Raw genomic sequence first — 15446 nt, 5'->3', positions numbered from 1 at the left:
TTTCTCTACAAAACAACCAAACCAAACACCATGAATAAATATTTGAAAATATAAAGAAATTCAAGCATAAATAATAGTGTGGTGAATAATGGCTAATCAACAATTCCCCAATATGCAATCACCATGATGTCGCTTGCATAGCAACTAATAAGACTGAACTGCTAACCCAGTGGTTTGCATTTAACTTCACCTTGGACTTCCCTATTTCCTTCCAAATTTCCAACTGCAGACAGAAGATCTGATCATTACTAACGAAGATATAATATATCTTGAAACCTTGTATTTCTGAACTGAGTCTTACACTCAATTTTGTTTTGTAGAGTTAAATGATACTCTACACGTAAGTTTTTTTTAAAGTTTAGGTGTTCAGAGCGTTCACGCTTCTCTGGGTGAAGTTAAATAATTCTCTCAGCTGGTAAAGAAAAAGCTGCTTTCAGAACCGCCAGCAACCACTGTAAAAGAGTAATAAAAAATGCAAGAGAACTATACGCGCAATCCGTTAAGTCCAAAGTAGCTGAGCAGCGGCTTGGTCCCCACCAGTTATGGCAAATAGCAAATAGGATCTTGAACAGAAACGTACGTTCTATCCCAACCATTATCAATGGACCAGAGGTCATCTCGACAGCATCCGACAAGGCCAAACTATTTGCCAAAAACTTTGCGGCAAATTCTACCCTGTGTGACGAAGGCCATCAACTCCCCATATTCCCTCCTATAACAGACAACACGCTATGCAACATACAAATATCTGTGCGTGAGGTTGCCAAGCTAATCAAGAACCTTGACTCCAATAAAGCAACTGGTTCCGACGGTATTCCAGTTATAGTGTTAAAAAAAATTACAACCAGAACTTGCCCCCATACTTTCCAAACTGTTTAAGCGTTGCCTTAAGGAGAAGTGCTTCCCAACACACTGGAAAACCTCATCAGTATGCCCTGTATTTAAGAATTCAGGTGATAAGTCATCCCCCTCTCAGTACAGACCAATAAGTCTCCTGTGTGTCATGAGTAAGTTGCTGGAATACACAATAAATAAAGAAGTAGTCAACCACCTCAGCAGAAATAACCTTCTTAGCGACACACACGCAATATGGTTTCCGCTCTGCTAGATCTACAGCAGATGTGCTAACGGTTTTGGCCTATTCCTATTTTTTTTATTGTTTATGTATTATTAATTAATGTTAGAGAGTCGAATTTACGAGGTTCTTTCGTAGAAAATATATCAACATAACAAACAAAGTTAACTCTCAATGTATAAAAGGAAAAAGATTTATTACATTTTAGGAAATATTTTCATTGAAAAGAATAGTTCATTTATGAGTGAACAAAAGGGGGAAATTAGTTTGAGATTTCGAGGAAGTTTGAGTTGATAATTCAAGAGCCGTGATTAGTTCACGGGTCTGTAAATCGTAAAGAAAACTTCCTCACTCCACTATATAAAATAATTTTCACTGAAAGTTTTTGAGTAGAGTTAATTAATCACTCTGGAAGGTTCATTGAAAAATGTGAGAAGTTTTAAAATAATTATTTTCATAAACTTAATTTCAAGTGAGCATACGATAATAAAAGGGGGAATGCAAAAGTTAGTTACTGTTTCTGTGTCTGTGTGTTCGCCTACATTGTCTGATTAGCTGACTGTTATGTTCAAAGTGTTGTCGTGTTAGAGTTGAGTTGCAGACAGTAGTGATATATGCCTTCCAACACTATCTCTGAATTTTTGTTAACTGTTTTTTTTTGAAAATACAGAGCTCTTTTAAAGATCCTCATCGGCTCCCACAGACACCGAATTTCCGACAGCTTGGAAAATTCTCTGATTGGTCAGAAAACCAAAACATTGAATTTTTAAAGTAATTTAGTAAAAAGGCATCTCTAGCCGCATGCGCAGAAAACGTTTCAGGGCACTTAAACTTCCGGCAGCGAAAGAGTGAACATCGTAGCTCACCATACGGTTATATCTCATAGGATTAGCGAATCTCTCGACAAAGGCTTCATTTCTAGGGCAATTGCTCTCGACATATCAAAGGCCTAAAAACAGCCTATCCTGCCTTGACAGAGTACAAAACAGACTCCGTGGCTTGGTGGGGGATGCCCTTTTCTCTACCCTGCAACCTCTTTCCCACAGAAGAGACATAGCGAGCCTGTCATTGTTCTATCGTTATTTCCATGGCAGGTGCTCGTCTGAGCTCCATTCTCTGGTCCCTCCTCGCCAATCTTTCTCAAAAAACACCCGACTAGCTGAAACCACCGTCAATAATTTTCCCCACTCCCTATCTGTGCCTAAATCAAAACGTAGATACCATGAACAAAGCTTCTTTCTTAGAACTGCACGCCTGTGGAACTCTGTTCCGCTTGCCTGTTTCCCTCCCGACTTCAACCTGGATGTCTTCAAGTCCAACACAAACAAATTCCTGATGAACCGCCCCCCCCCTAAGTAATGACACCTTACCAATTCTCCAATACTATTGCTACACTATCCCTTTGATTACTGTACACACAATAACCCTTATCCCTGAGTGGCCATTGGGCCTTGATAAGTGGTGAACTCCATGTAAAAAAAAAAAAAAAAGTCTCTATCTTTGTTTTTGTCTATTCCCAAAACTCCCAAACTTCTTTTCTTTCTGACTAAAATTGAAATTGTCATGCATTATATTGGCTGTAAGAGTTACTTGACACCTTCTGGATCAATTTCATCCACCTCACTTAGAACCGTTTTCATTGGTCCCTTTAGCTACCATGGTTGTTTCTTTTGTGTCAATCATATCCTCCTGACTTTCTGTAAGTTTAACGGTAGCTTCCTTAGTGATCAGCTTATGAATCACATACACCTACATTTCATCAGTGCATGTATTTCTATCTGCTTGATGTCGCCTAACTCCAGAACAATGCTAGGGACTGATAGCAGCTGACCTCAGTTACCTCTAATCCCAAGATAATTTCTAGAGTGCTCGATTGAACATGAAAACAGAAAATAGTTTTATTTCTATTTCCAACCACTTTTTGTTTAAAATTGTAAAACAAAAATTACAATGCATTTTAAAATTCCCGACTATGATTGTAGACATAACCTACGAGATACCAGTCCAGTATGCTAGTGTCCCGATCTTTCGTAAATATCTTCTAGGTCCTGGATACGCTATCATATTACAAGGAGAAAGCAGAAATTAGACCTCAGTCGAGCAACTGATGTAGAAATAACAATTTAATAGAAAAAGACGGATCAGTTAAAATATGCAGCCAATCTGGAAATTAACCTAAGTTCAGTTACGGATTGGGGTAAGAAATGGCTTGTTTCGTTTAATTCTGTGAAAGCTCAGCTTGCGTCTTTCGATCGTAGACGTGTCCTCTTTCTTTTTTGAGATTCTCATGGATGATTCTGCTCTCAATGAGAAATCAACTCTAAAACTTCTTGATCTTTTTTCTCATCAAATCTTTCTTGGAGTTCATATATAAGATCCATTGCTGTTTCTACTTCTTGTAAAAGCGGCTCTTTCTATCGCTCTAAAACTTTCCAATACCTACCTTTACAAATCTACTATCAGACCTTGTATGGAGTACTGTTGTCATATTTGGGCTGGTGAATCTCTGTCCCATTTCAGGGTTCTTGATAAGGTGCAAAAATAAATATAAAACACTTTCTCACACCTAAGACTATTCTCTATTTCTACACATCTACTATAAGTATTTTTGTCAATCTGTCCCATATGAGGGTTCTTGATACGGTACAGGAACCTATGTGTAATTTGATTGGCTACATCCTTTCTTCTTCTCTCCAACGATAGGTAAGTGACTATTTTACCAATAGTTGGAAGCAAAATCGTGGGTTCACACCTTTCCCAATCTAATAATAGAAAAACTATAAAAAGGCTGCTCGGAGGTCAGTTTTTAAGCTTGTTTCATGTAACAATTATAAATACTTTTCAACTTGACGTTGCTTTTTATTAGTTTCTATTTTGTAATGTTTTACTTTAAATGACCATAAGTGGTCAGTTACTCATTTCATGTAACACCAATATTGCCAACACTACTTACCTATCTACAATCGACACCCTAAATTGCCAGCTAACCTATTTATTCAGATCTATTATCTCAACAAAAAAATGTGTTTGAAATTATCTAACGTCATTACCTTAGAATTCACGGCATCGAACAAGTAGTTATCATGCTAGAACTAACTAATCAAGATGTTCCTTTTTTTAAGGCAGTAAAAGACCTTTGTCATTGATGTCAAAACCAAAAATATAAATTAACATAAATTAACATAATTTAAAATAAATTAGCATAATTAAGAATAAATTATTTCTTTTTTCATTTTTTAGGTTTCTTTAGAATTGTTTAGACGTGTTCACTCATATCTATAAGAGGTTCCATCATTTGGTCTGGCAGTCTTTAATATTTAAGTTCAAATAAAATTTTCTTTTGTCTATGATGCTTAAGTTTGAAATAGCATTTTCTTTGGTATGTCACACTTAAGTCTGTAAAAGCAGACTATGGATACCTACAAAGGGGTGTCTGCACGTGAAATTTTTGTGGCAGAAGGTGCACAATCTCCAACCACAACTCTCCTTTGTTAAATACCAGTGGCAAGTGAAGTGTCTGTACAGGACGACTGAAAGCATAAATAAGCGTTAAGCACATCCAGTGCCTAGAATTCCCAAATGGTCACCTATCTAGTACTAATCAGGCTCAATGTTGCTTAACTTCGGTGATTTGACGAGAAACTGTGTGTCAACGCGATTATGCCGTATATATATATGTATAGATATAAGTGTAAATAGCATTTAAATAGCATAGTTTGATAAAGTATTTTTAGAAGCATTCATGCATTTCACATTAGGAATATCGAATTAGCATTATCTTCACTTAACACTCAGATTGGATAAGCATATCGTGGAAAATTATTTATGACATGACAAACATAAAGAAAAGCAAAAGGACAATGATGATCAAGTAATGTAACACTGTTCACTTCTGGCAACCATTTCATGTGAAAGATTGACCCGGAAAATGTGGGTAAAAATGCAAGATTTATTGGTTTATCATGAAAACTGACTGAGTTAGTGTTTTAAAACGTAATGGAAAATGACTTTGTAAATTGAAAATGTTCAACTTTGAAATTTGAAACTTTCCCATACTCAAATCTTGTCCAACTTTTAGTATGATGTCAAGTAGACCCAACCTGACATAAAACGATAAAAAACATGTTGCAATTTTTTTTGTGTCAGTTGGTGCATTGACATGCTTATTTTAAGAAAGAAAGTGTTAGAGAATGTTGTTTGCTTGGCTGTGCATAGTTTTACAATGAAAGTTAAATTAAAGGGGAATAATTCAGCAAGATATTAAATAATTGATTACCTACCTTAGTAGGAGTTTTGTTAAGTGTTGTATGCATGGGATTTTTTTTTACTTATTAAGATCTAAAGGCCGCTCAAGGATAAGGGTTAAGTGAGTGTCAGGTTGATGGTGAGACAACACTGTGATGATTAGTAAAGATGATGGTGACTGGGCAAAATTTGATTATTTAAGAGGGTGGCTCAACAAGAATTTACATTGGTCTGATAAACTTATTATATTCGGCTGGGATGCAGACTTGCAGTATTGTTGTCCACAGATGAGCAGTTCTAGGAAAGAAACAATGATAATGGGAATTTTGTTTAGTTTTAGGTGGAGAAATAAATAAATGGAAACTACTGAGAGTGGTTTAGCTAGACAAGTTTGTGTTGTGAATATTTTATTAGGGGGATCATAAAATGGCATGTTCATATAACTCAGTCGAATCATACGGACATAGCAGTACTGTTTATGGTACTGCTAGTAAGGTTTGGCTCTTCTTGTAGCTGTTGGCAATGATGATGGTGATGATTGGGTCTCACCTAACATGACAAAGTATTGTCATAATGTTTTTATTGCTGTTGTTGTTGTCCTTTTTAAATGAGTCTGACTTCTGCATTAGAGCTAACAAAGTTTGTGCCTCAGAATTATCTAGTCTGCACAAACTCTTCGTTGATTGCAGCCATTTGTTAACCTACAGGATTTCAGGTGTTTATCCTCAATGCCGAGAGCAGCAAGGCTCAGCTGTTGCATACAAAGTCGGGCAAAGCTGACACGGCTTTGCTGGTCACATGTAGAGGTAGATACGACCACACGACAATGGATATTGATTTTTGCCAGATCCCTGCTTGCAGGGATGCGGCCCTAATACTTCTTATTGCCAAAACTGGCTGCCATGAGTGGCCCTACATGGAAATAGAGTTCCAGATGGCATAGATCCTACACCAATACGTTGCTAGCACCTCTACTACATTCAGAAAAAGCTTGGTATTTAGAGAGGACTGTTGTTGTTGTTGGTAAAATAGCAGGTGCTCGTCTGAGATTCAATCTATAGACCCCCCCTTTCTGCCGAGCTGTTACAAAAAACACTCATCTAGCTACGACCACTACCAACAATTTCCCTCACTCTCTATTTGTGCCTAAATCTAAACACAGATTCCATGAACAAAGTTTCTTTCCTAGAACTACCCGTCTGTGGAACTCTGTTCCGCTGGCCTGCTTTCTGGCTGACTACAATATGGTCGTCTTTAAGTCCAGTGTAGACAAGTTATTGTTGAGCCGTCCCCTTAAATAATCAAATCATACCTGATTTCAACCACTAACGATTTCTACCTGTTGTCCTAGTGACCACTGTGCACTCATTAACCCTTATCCTGTAGTAGCTTTCGGGCTTTGATAAATGGTGAATGAACAAAACTAATTGCTTTTGATAGAAGAAAGGTTGGTTGAAAAATGTCAGTCAAGAGTGTTCTTTGTGGGCCAATGTAGAAATCTTGGATTGAACAGATTTCTTTAATTTCAAAGCCGGTACTTTTATAGACCACTTTGTAGAAGGTTCTAGATTCGACTGTGGTTGATGCACATGCATTAGCTATATCAGTTTGAAAATAAGTGAATACCAAGCGACGCAACAATATCTGTTCTTGTTAATTCTATGTTGAATTTCGATTTCAGAAATATGTCCATTGTTTAGTCCATCTAATTTTGTCTTGCAAGCGTTTCAATCAGAAATGCAAATCTTTGAATTTGCAACCATTGATGAAATTTAAAAGATGCAAGTGAAATCTGTCTATCCGAAATTTGAAATAACAATTTCGTTGTTAAAAGTGGATATTGAATCGATACATATCAAGAAAATCCACTGCTTATTTTTTTAAAAATTCTACACATATTCTTTTTCAAAGACTGTTTGCATCTGAAAGGCGCATACATTTACTTGTCATAAAAATGAATTAATGCAAATCTCAATCTAAATCCAAGTGTCTTTTCATTTTCTAACTTTAAAATATTTTTTTTTCCAGCTTGTTTCAGACCTAAGGCTAAATTTTAGGTCTGGCACGACCAAATATATGGAATGGCGCCGACTACAGCTCAATGCTCTTCTGGGCTTGCTGGAAGAGAACAAGGATCTTTTTATTGAAGCTCTCAGAAATGACTTATATAAGGTAAATCCGCAAATAAACATTTTTAAAAACTTTTTGAACTTTCTTTGATCCTCACATAGTGACTGGTGTTTTCTTAGTTCATAGAAACAGCTGTTCGTCTCATTAGCACGTTGTATGTTGTTGCTCAGTGGATACTGACGTCTCTTTGTTTATCCCTTTCTTGTTGTTGCAGTAATATCTTTCTTCTTAATAACAGCGATTGTAAACGTTAATAAAAATAACAAAAAAATTACAAAATTATCTTACAATGCTTCAGGGATTTTCTTTCTTTTTTTCAATATATATATATATATATATATATATATATATATATATATATATATATATATACTAGCAGTAACTGTTAACCGGCGTTGGGTGGAAGCCTGCTCTCTCTTGGGGCCACTGCTGTCCCTGAACAATTGCAGACACTGGCTGAAATTAAATAACCTGGCTTTCACTGGTAATTAGTGCTTCTTTGGGGCAATAGCATGCAGGTACTGTTTGAATTTTAAAAAGCAATTAAGGGAATTCGTAAATCAGTATGAATTAATAAAATTACGAAAAATGGTCCATTAGAATAATAATGGAAATGAAAAGTAAAAACAGAAGTTTTAGAGGTTAGGGATTCTCACTGCATATGAACTGTTTACAGTGATCGAAATCAATGGTAGCAGTCTGTTTTTGTTTGTTGTTCACGTCTTCCTCTTCTTTTCAACTCTTCCACTATCATCTTCTTATTAAATTAAATTCCAGTTTTATGTTGTCTTTTGTTAACGTGTAAAACAAAACAATTACGACTTTTTCACTTCACTTCATTTCTTTGAGTATTGTCATGTTAAGAACGGCGTTTGGAATAGACAATCCAAACTCTCTATGTTAAGAACAGCTTTCAGAATAGACACCACTAACCTCTGCATCTTAAGAACAGTGTCTGGAATAGACACCCTTAACATCCCATATAAAGACCGGCTTTTGGAGTAGACAACCGCTTTTGGGGGTGGGGGGAATAATCGCTCCAAATTTAACTGCGATAATCGTTGTGAGCATACCCACCCACAGATGTCAAAAAAAAGTAATTGGGGGTGGCAGTGTTGGAAGGAGAGAAGTAGATTTGTTTATCACGCGCGTGTACAAACCTGGCGACTAGTGAATTACAGTGCATAATATAGGCCTTTCTCCGCAAGATTTGGAGAGATTTTCTTAATCAGCAAAGTCGAAAACCTTTAAAAGTTCTCATTCTAAAGAAAATTGTGGAGGTGAACCTAATATATAAATTTAACCCCCACCCATAAAAAAATGTTAATATGTGCGCAACGTTGAGAATCCAGTAGGTGATATTGCTGAAACATTTATTTTTAATTTGGCAACGATCATAATAGATTGTGCAGTTTAAATAAAGTATGTTTGAATAAAGTACATAAAAAAACGTAACTATGTCTGAAAAAAATATGGTTAATTACTGGAACAAATGTACAAAGCGAGCGAGCGAGAGAGAGGTAATTAAGGTTTGTTGTTTTTTTTTTCTCTGGCATCGCCATGAAGAAATGTAAAAATCGAACGAGAGAGAGAGATAGCGAGAGAGAAAGAGAGATAGAGAGAGTTGGGAAGAATATATACAGCGAGAGATAGGGGGAAGAGAGAAGAAATTCAAACATGCTGTTAAATGTAAGAAAATGAACGCAGCAATTTACTCAGAGGGCAAAAGTAGGTATCATTGCAATGCCATATTTGAATGGTACATTAGTGTTCGTTTAGCATGTGAATACCCTTAATCCAGAATATAGGAATGGTCAAAGATCAGTCAATCAGATTGAGCGAAATTAGTCTGGGGAGACTTTATTATTATTATTTTTTTTTTTAATCAGGAAAGGGAAAGATTATGTTATATCTAGGAGTTTATGATCCAGTTACGAAGGGTGAAACCCTATATCTGTTGAAATTCCTCTCAGTGATGACTAGGGGCGGTAGGAGGACTTGATATTTAGAGGGAAAAATAGGAACTACTTCCTATAAAGATGGTTGCGATTGTGATAATATTGCTCCGTAAGATGATATGTAGGATTTTATTATAACGATTAAATGTGTCTAAAATGGCGTTCTAAAGTTACATAAGATAATGATTAATAGTCTAGACATAATAAATTTGTATGTGGCATCTGTTGTTGCAAACCTACTAGAGGTCGAGAGGGGAATTTCTGTAATCAAAATATTATATATATATATATATATATATATATATATATATATATATATATATATTGAAGGAAAGAAATAAAAATAAAATAAAAAAGAGTGTGAAAGAGAGAAAGAGAGTATACATACATAATGCCTTCCACTCATTTACTGTAGTAGATATGGCCAGCCATTTCAAGTCAACAGAAACAACCGTTTGTTTCATTGATAAATTGTAAGTAAATACTCAATCGATGGTGACGTCTCTTTGCAATGGTAAGAGTAACGTGTCTTTTTAAAAATATATATTTTACTTTACCACTTATCCTGGTCCACATTTGCACACCAGTTTTTGTTTGATAACCGAGGTTAAGCAAGTGTTGAGCCTGGTCAGTACTAGGTGACCATTTGCGAGTACCAGGTGCTGTATGTAGGAGGATGTCAACACAACCCTACAACCCTGACCAGGATATCCATTCGACTGTGGACCACTTGTGAAGTTAATATTACTTTGACACTTCCTCCTTCAAAGGAAACTCAGGGGTTACTCAAGGATAAGGGTTAAAGAGATCGTCAGTTGGATTATCCTACCCCAGACGCAATCTAATTTCCTTCTATGATGCAGAAAAATCTAATATGAGTATCACAACATAAAATTCTGTTCATAGACTGATTGACTATTTTATTGAGATCGATTAATATCTTATTTGCAGATTCTATGAGATCGCATCTAATAATCACGTAGCAGTTTCACCAAATAAAAAATGCTCGATTATATATATGCATCTATTTTTTTATGCAATTTGAGTTTTTGCTAAACAATGTGAAAAATCATTTCCAGTTTGAACGTTCACTTCACCAATCTTTATTCTATGGTGCAATGCTTTTTACACAAACGCTTTTTGCACGTCAGATCGGGTGAAATTGACAGAAAACTGTTTTAGAGGAATTTATTATCCAAGGGAACAGCTCCTCAAGTATTTGTTTACATTAGACTTGAAGACCATGATGCTGTAGTCAGTTGGGAAGCAGACTCATAGTATCTTGTAACACAAGTGGGATGTTCTAGAAAAAAATTTTATTCATGGAAGTTTCATTTGGTTTTTGGTAAGGAGAGGAAGAAAAGAAAAATCTTTGCTGTGGACGAGTTCTTGGTGGGCATGATTTACAGGGAGGATCAGGGATCGGAATTCAGTCGAGCACCTAACATGATCATAACAATGTAGTAGAGAGAGGCTAGCGACATATCGTTTGTGTTGTTTTAACAGCAAAAACAATTATTCGCTTTCTTTTTCTATGGTTGTAATGATAGAAAAAACTGTTTTCCTCTCTTCCCTGGTAGTTGTAATAATGGATAACAAAAAAAAATTGATCTAAATATTAATAAATAGTTGGATTTAGAACCTGTATTTGCACAAAAGCAAAACTCATTTTTGACTAAAAAATCTGATTATCTCTCTATACAGGAAGCATTATCAAGCAAAGCATGGAATGTTCTTTGATCCACACTATGAAAAAGTGGTTAGCGTTGTGTTATGGACAGAAAACAGCCGGTCGTCTCTCTGACACACAAGTCAGTAGATGCTCACTGCATAGTAACGTCTCTCTGTAGGTGTAGCAATAGCCACCAATATCATTATATTTTACAGAGTTCTTTGCTTTTTTTCTTCTCTGATTGTGATGATAGTAGCAGCCGTCTTTTTCTCTTCTCTGGGATCTGTAATAATGATTTCAAAATAAAACAATAATAACACGTTAACAAAATTGTTGCCAAATGGTTCGTTTTCATTGTTAGTTTGTTCTTTTACAGCATCTCTTCAATGTTGTTTTAACACCAGAAAGTTGTTCACTATTTTCTTCTTTGTGATAATAGCAGCTGCCGTCTCTTGCCTGCTAGCTGTAATAATGGATAAAAAAAATACCAAGTCGACATAATATAACGTTTGATTAGGTTTATGGTATGGTTCGTATGTATTGTTAATTAAGTTGAGGGTAATATCTAAAAGTTTGCAACTTTATAGTACATATCAATAATTCTTTTTCGGGCAATATCTTTAAAGAGGTTATGAAACATTTGTTTAGTTCTTTTAAATTTCTGTCACTAGAGTTTATAAAGAATAGCACGTCATTTCTATAAAGACCCCTCCCCTCTTATACCTGGTATTTTAATATTGATTTCCTTAAGAATGTAAAGAACCCACAAGATCTGTTACCCACGCCGAGTCGATACCTCATTATAATATCAAAGTTTTTTCTTTATTTTTTTTGGTCCAATATTTATTGTTGTATCTAATTAGTGTTCTTTTAACTTATTTCACTATATCAATACAATCCTAGCAGTAAACACCAAATGGGATGGGTGCATATATCCCTTCCTCTGGCGACGTCACGCTTTGGTATTCCCATATGGTTTTTCTGTAGCAAAAAAAAAAAAAAAAACGCTATTTTCAGATTGCTTTACAAATTATTTTACACAAATCTAATTCATGTTAAACTGTCCCATGGGGTTCCTCTTTTGCAAATTAATTTACATGAATCCATTTTATGTAAAATTAACTTATGTGCCTGTTTTTGCAAATTGTTGGGATTTTCACAGCAACTATAGATGGTAACAAAATAATATAACGTCGACAAGAAGAAAGGAACACAGCAAAATGAAAATTGTTTTGAAAAATGTGTATTGATAGGAGAGATAAGGAAGAAAGGACGTTGCCTTGCAAAAGCAGCCGAATTCTGCAGAACTTATCTGTGGAATTCGTCCAGTTAACGATGTTTCTTTCCTGCTGAGTTTTGGCCAGGTTGAGGAAAAAAAGGGAGCCTTGAGTTCTTTAGTGCTGCAATTACTGTTGAAACTCCTCACATGTGTTTGGTATTATAGGTGGAGAGAGCTGAAGACAGACACGTGTTGTCTTTGATGCCTGACAAGCAAAAGAGGTAGAGAATTTGAAAAAAAATGCTCTCGAGGATCTAAAAGGGAAGTTTATAATTGGTTGTTTTCCATGCAATCACAGGGCACCCCGTTAGAACTCCTTAATAATACCAATAAGGTATTGTAACATACATATAAGCAAAGATACGGTGCTGTCGGCAATCATCCATCTTGGGAGATGATGGTGTAGCTCTGGTGTCTATATGTATCACCAGGAATGGCTGTACAGTTTAACTCGGGGGTGGCAGTTCCTGTTTAGTGGAGCTACATAACCTGGGCAGGTTATATGGGAGGATAGCTGTTGCCCATGCAGAGGTCCCCCCCTACCCTCTTCAGTGCACCACAGGAGTTGCCAGTGATAACAATATAAAGTCAGGCCGTCTTAGGGACTCAGTCTCTGGATTTTCTGTTGGGGTTTACTCCTTTAGCCTTTCCCCTGATGGAGTAATTTCACAAGGCAGCAGAGGTTTTGATTCAGAGTTACCTTCTAGTAGGTGAGCTACCATCCAAAGTTGACGAGGCCCCCATCTGCCAGAAGTCATTGGCTTTAAGGCACCAGTGGGCTACCTATACCCCTTCTCCCAGTTAGTAGAGACAGTTTTGTCGGGTTTAGTAACTAAGCCACACAAAAATGTCAAGAACTGGACTGGGTTATCAGAGGCTATATGTGCTGCACACTATGAGGGCATTATCTCCACTACCACCTTGGGTTATGATAACCTTTTAAACTGATATGGCGCAAGCACATTATTATATAGACAAGTAAATGTGTCTATAATGAAGTTCTAAAGTTACATGTGGCTAATAGTTAGGGCTAGGACAACAGCATATTCTTTTCATTGTTTTACTCTCGAGTGTGTATCCGTTGATATCTTATATGCTTTTATATAGAGTGATGTTGTTATCAGTTGATTAACTGTGTCTAATTTTGTTGGATATATACTCGAGAGTCAAAACAATGAAAAGAATATGCTGTTGTCATAGCCCTACTAATAGTTGTATATGCATAATAAATTGGTATGTGACATCTGTTGTTGAAAACCTAGGATACTTTGGTCCAGAGAGGAATTTCTGCAATCATTTTATTATATAGTAGATGAATGTCACTAAATATTTACATTGCTATTTACTTTATTATTTTAGCATCCGTTTGAGAGTCTTATGATGGAAATTGACTTTGTTTGCAACGAGATTATCACCGCTCTTAATAACTTATCATCGTGGACGGCTCCTGAAAAGGTGAGGATTTTTAATTTTTTTCACTTCAAATAAAGTATATTGTCACTTAGAACGTTGGTTAATACAGTCAGCGAAGCAGCAAACAAGGAATAAATTCTAAAGTCTACCAGTTCAAAGAAAGAAATAATAAGATTAGAAGGACTTCCAGCATCTAGGGATTTCAACAGTAAAGGGGTGGGATGTTGCTGTTTGTCAGGTTGGTTGAGAATATGTACACCGAGTGGACACAAGTGCTATGAGTTCATCATAGCACATTCCATTAAAGTACTTATAAAACAGGCACAAGGATGATACATTGTGGCGATGGGACAGAGACTGGAGCTTGACAAATAGTGCGGGATCTATTAGATTTGAGACACTTTTTTGGACTTTGTCTAACAAGGAGAGACTAGATACACCAGCCCAGATGTGGCAATAATACTCCATGCATAGGCGAATAGGGGATTTGTAGAAGCATAGGATACACTCAGGTGTAAGTAATTTTCTAGCATGGTAGAGGGAGCCCATCTTCTTTGTGGCAGCTTTGACAATATACTCAATGTATTTGTTCCAGTTCATGTTGCATGTGATAGTAAGGATTAGTAATAATGTTAAGTCATAAAGCAATCTATATTTAAAGAGGTTATACTTAATTTATAATAACTGAATATCATATTTTCTGCTTATTGTTGTTTAATAATGTTGCGTAATCCCTATGCTTCATTTTGAACATTAGATTCTACTCTTTCGTTTGGTTGACATGTGTTCGTTGTACAGTTCTTTTAATGCCCACATTGTGTTAAAGGACTGTAAGATTCACCAGCCCAAATGTGACAACACTACTCCATACATGGTCTGATACATAAAGGAGAAAGAGCAATGAATCAAATATGTGAACTCAAGAAAGATACGATGAGAAAGAAAGACCAAGAAGTATCAGGGACAATTTCTCCTCAAGTACAGAGCCAGCCATGAGAATCTCAGGCAGAAAAGAGACACACCTACAATTGAAGGACACGGGCTGAGTTTTAACATGATTAAACGAAACAAGCTATTTCGTATTCCAATCCACAACTGAACTAAGTTCAACTTCTAGATTACTTGCATATTTCAACTGATGCTAGAAGCGAGAAACAACATCAGAGTACAAAGTGGTATCATCAGCATAGATGCCAAATTTTTGCATGATATTCTCTGGAAGATCATTGATAAAGATAATATTATTAAAAGAAAAGCAGAATTTTTCTGAATTAAGTAACAAAGCAGAATTCCGTCTTTTTAATTGAAAAAAAAAAGTATAATTCTATTAAAAAACGAAAGTCTCACATCCCTGATATGCCACTATACATGTAATATGGATAGATTAAGACAGGGTGCTCAATTAATACATTAAGAGCGTGTAATATGTGTTCATTTCTGAATTATACAAATTTGGGTGATTGGATTTCCAAAGCTTTGAGTTTTTGTCAAAACACGACCCATTTGTCAAGTGGAATCCATATTTTGCATTTTTACGCAAATAAATATTATTTCTTCAATGTTCAAAACATTATTGATTTAGGAATATATATATATATCTATATCTATATCTATATATCTATATATATATATATATATATATATATATATATATATATATATATATAAGAGAAA

At 35.8% G+C, this 15446-nt stretch overlaps 1 protein-coding gene across 1 annotated transcript in view; it reads left to right on the top strand.

Annotated features, from left to right (window-relative positions):
- Nucleotides 1–15446, top strand: part of LOC145239761 (aldehyde dehydrogenase family 3 member B1-like) — an 82113-nt gene that overhangs the window by 7117 nt on the left and 59550 nt on the right. The window contains exons 2-3 of the mRNA XM_080103191.1: nt 7349–7492; nt 13719–13814. Coding sequence (XP_079959317.1) covers nt 7349–7492; nt 13719–13814 — 240 coding nt within the window. The remainder of the gene's footprint in view (nt 1–7348; nt 7493–13718; nt 13815–15446) is intronic.

The sequence above is a fragment of the Euprymna scolopes genome, chromosome 19 (assembly GCF_053919585.1).
Source record: "Euprymna scolopes isolate OS-2025 chromosome 19, ASM5391958v1, whole genome shotgun sequence".
Lineage (NCBI taxonomy): Eukaryota > Metazoa > Mollusca > Cephalopoda > Sepiida > Sepiolidae > Euprymna > Euprymna scolopes.
This window is presented reverse-complemented; position numbering and strand designations above follow the sequence as displayed.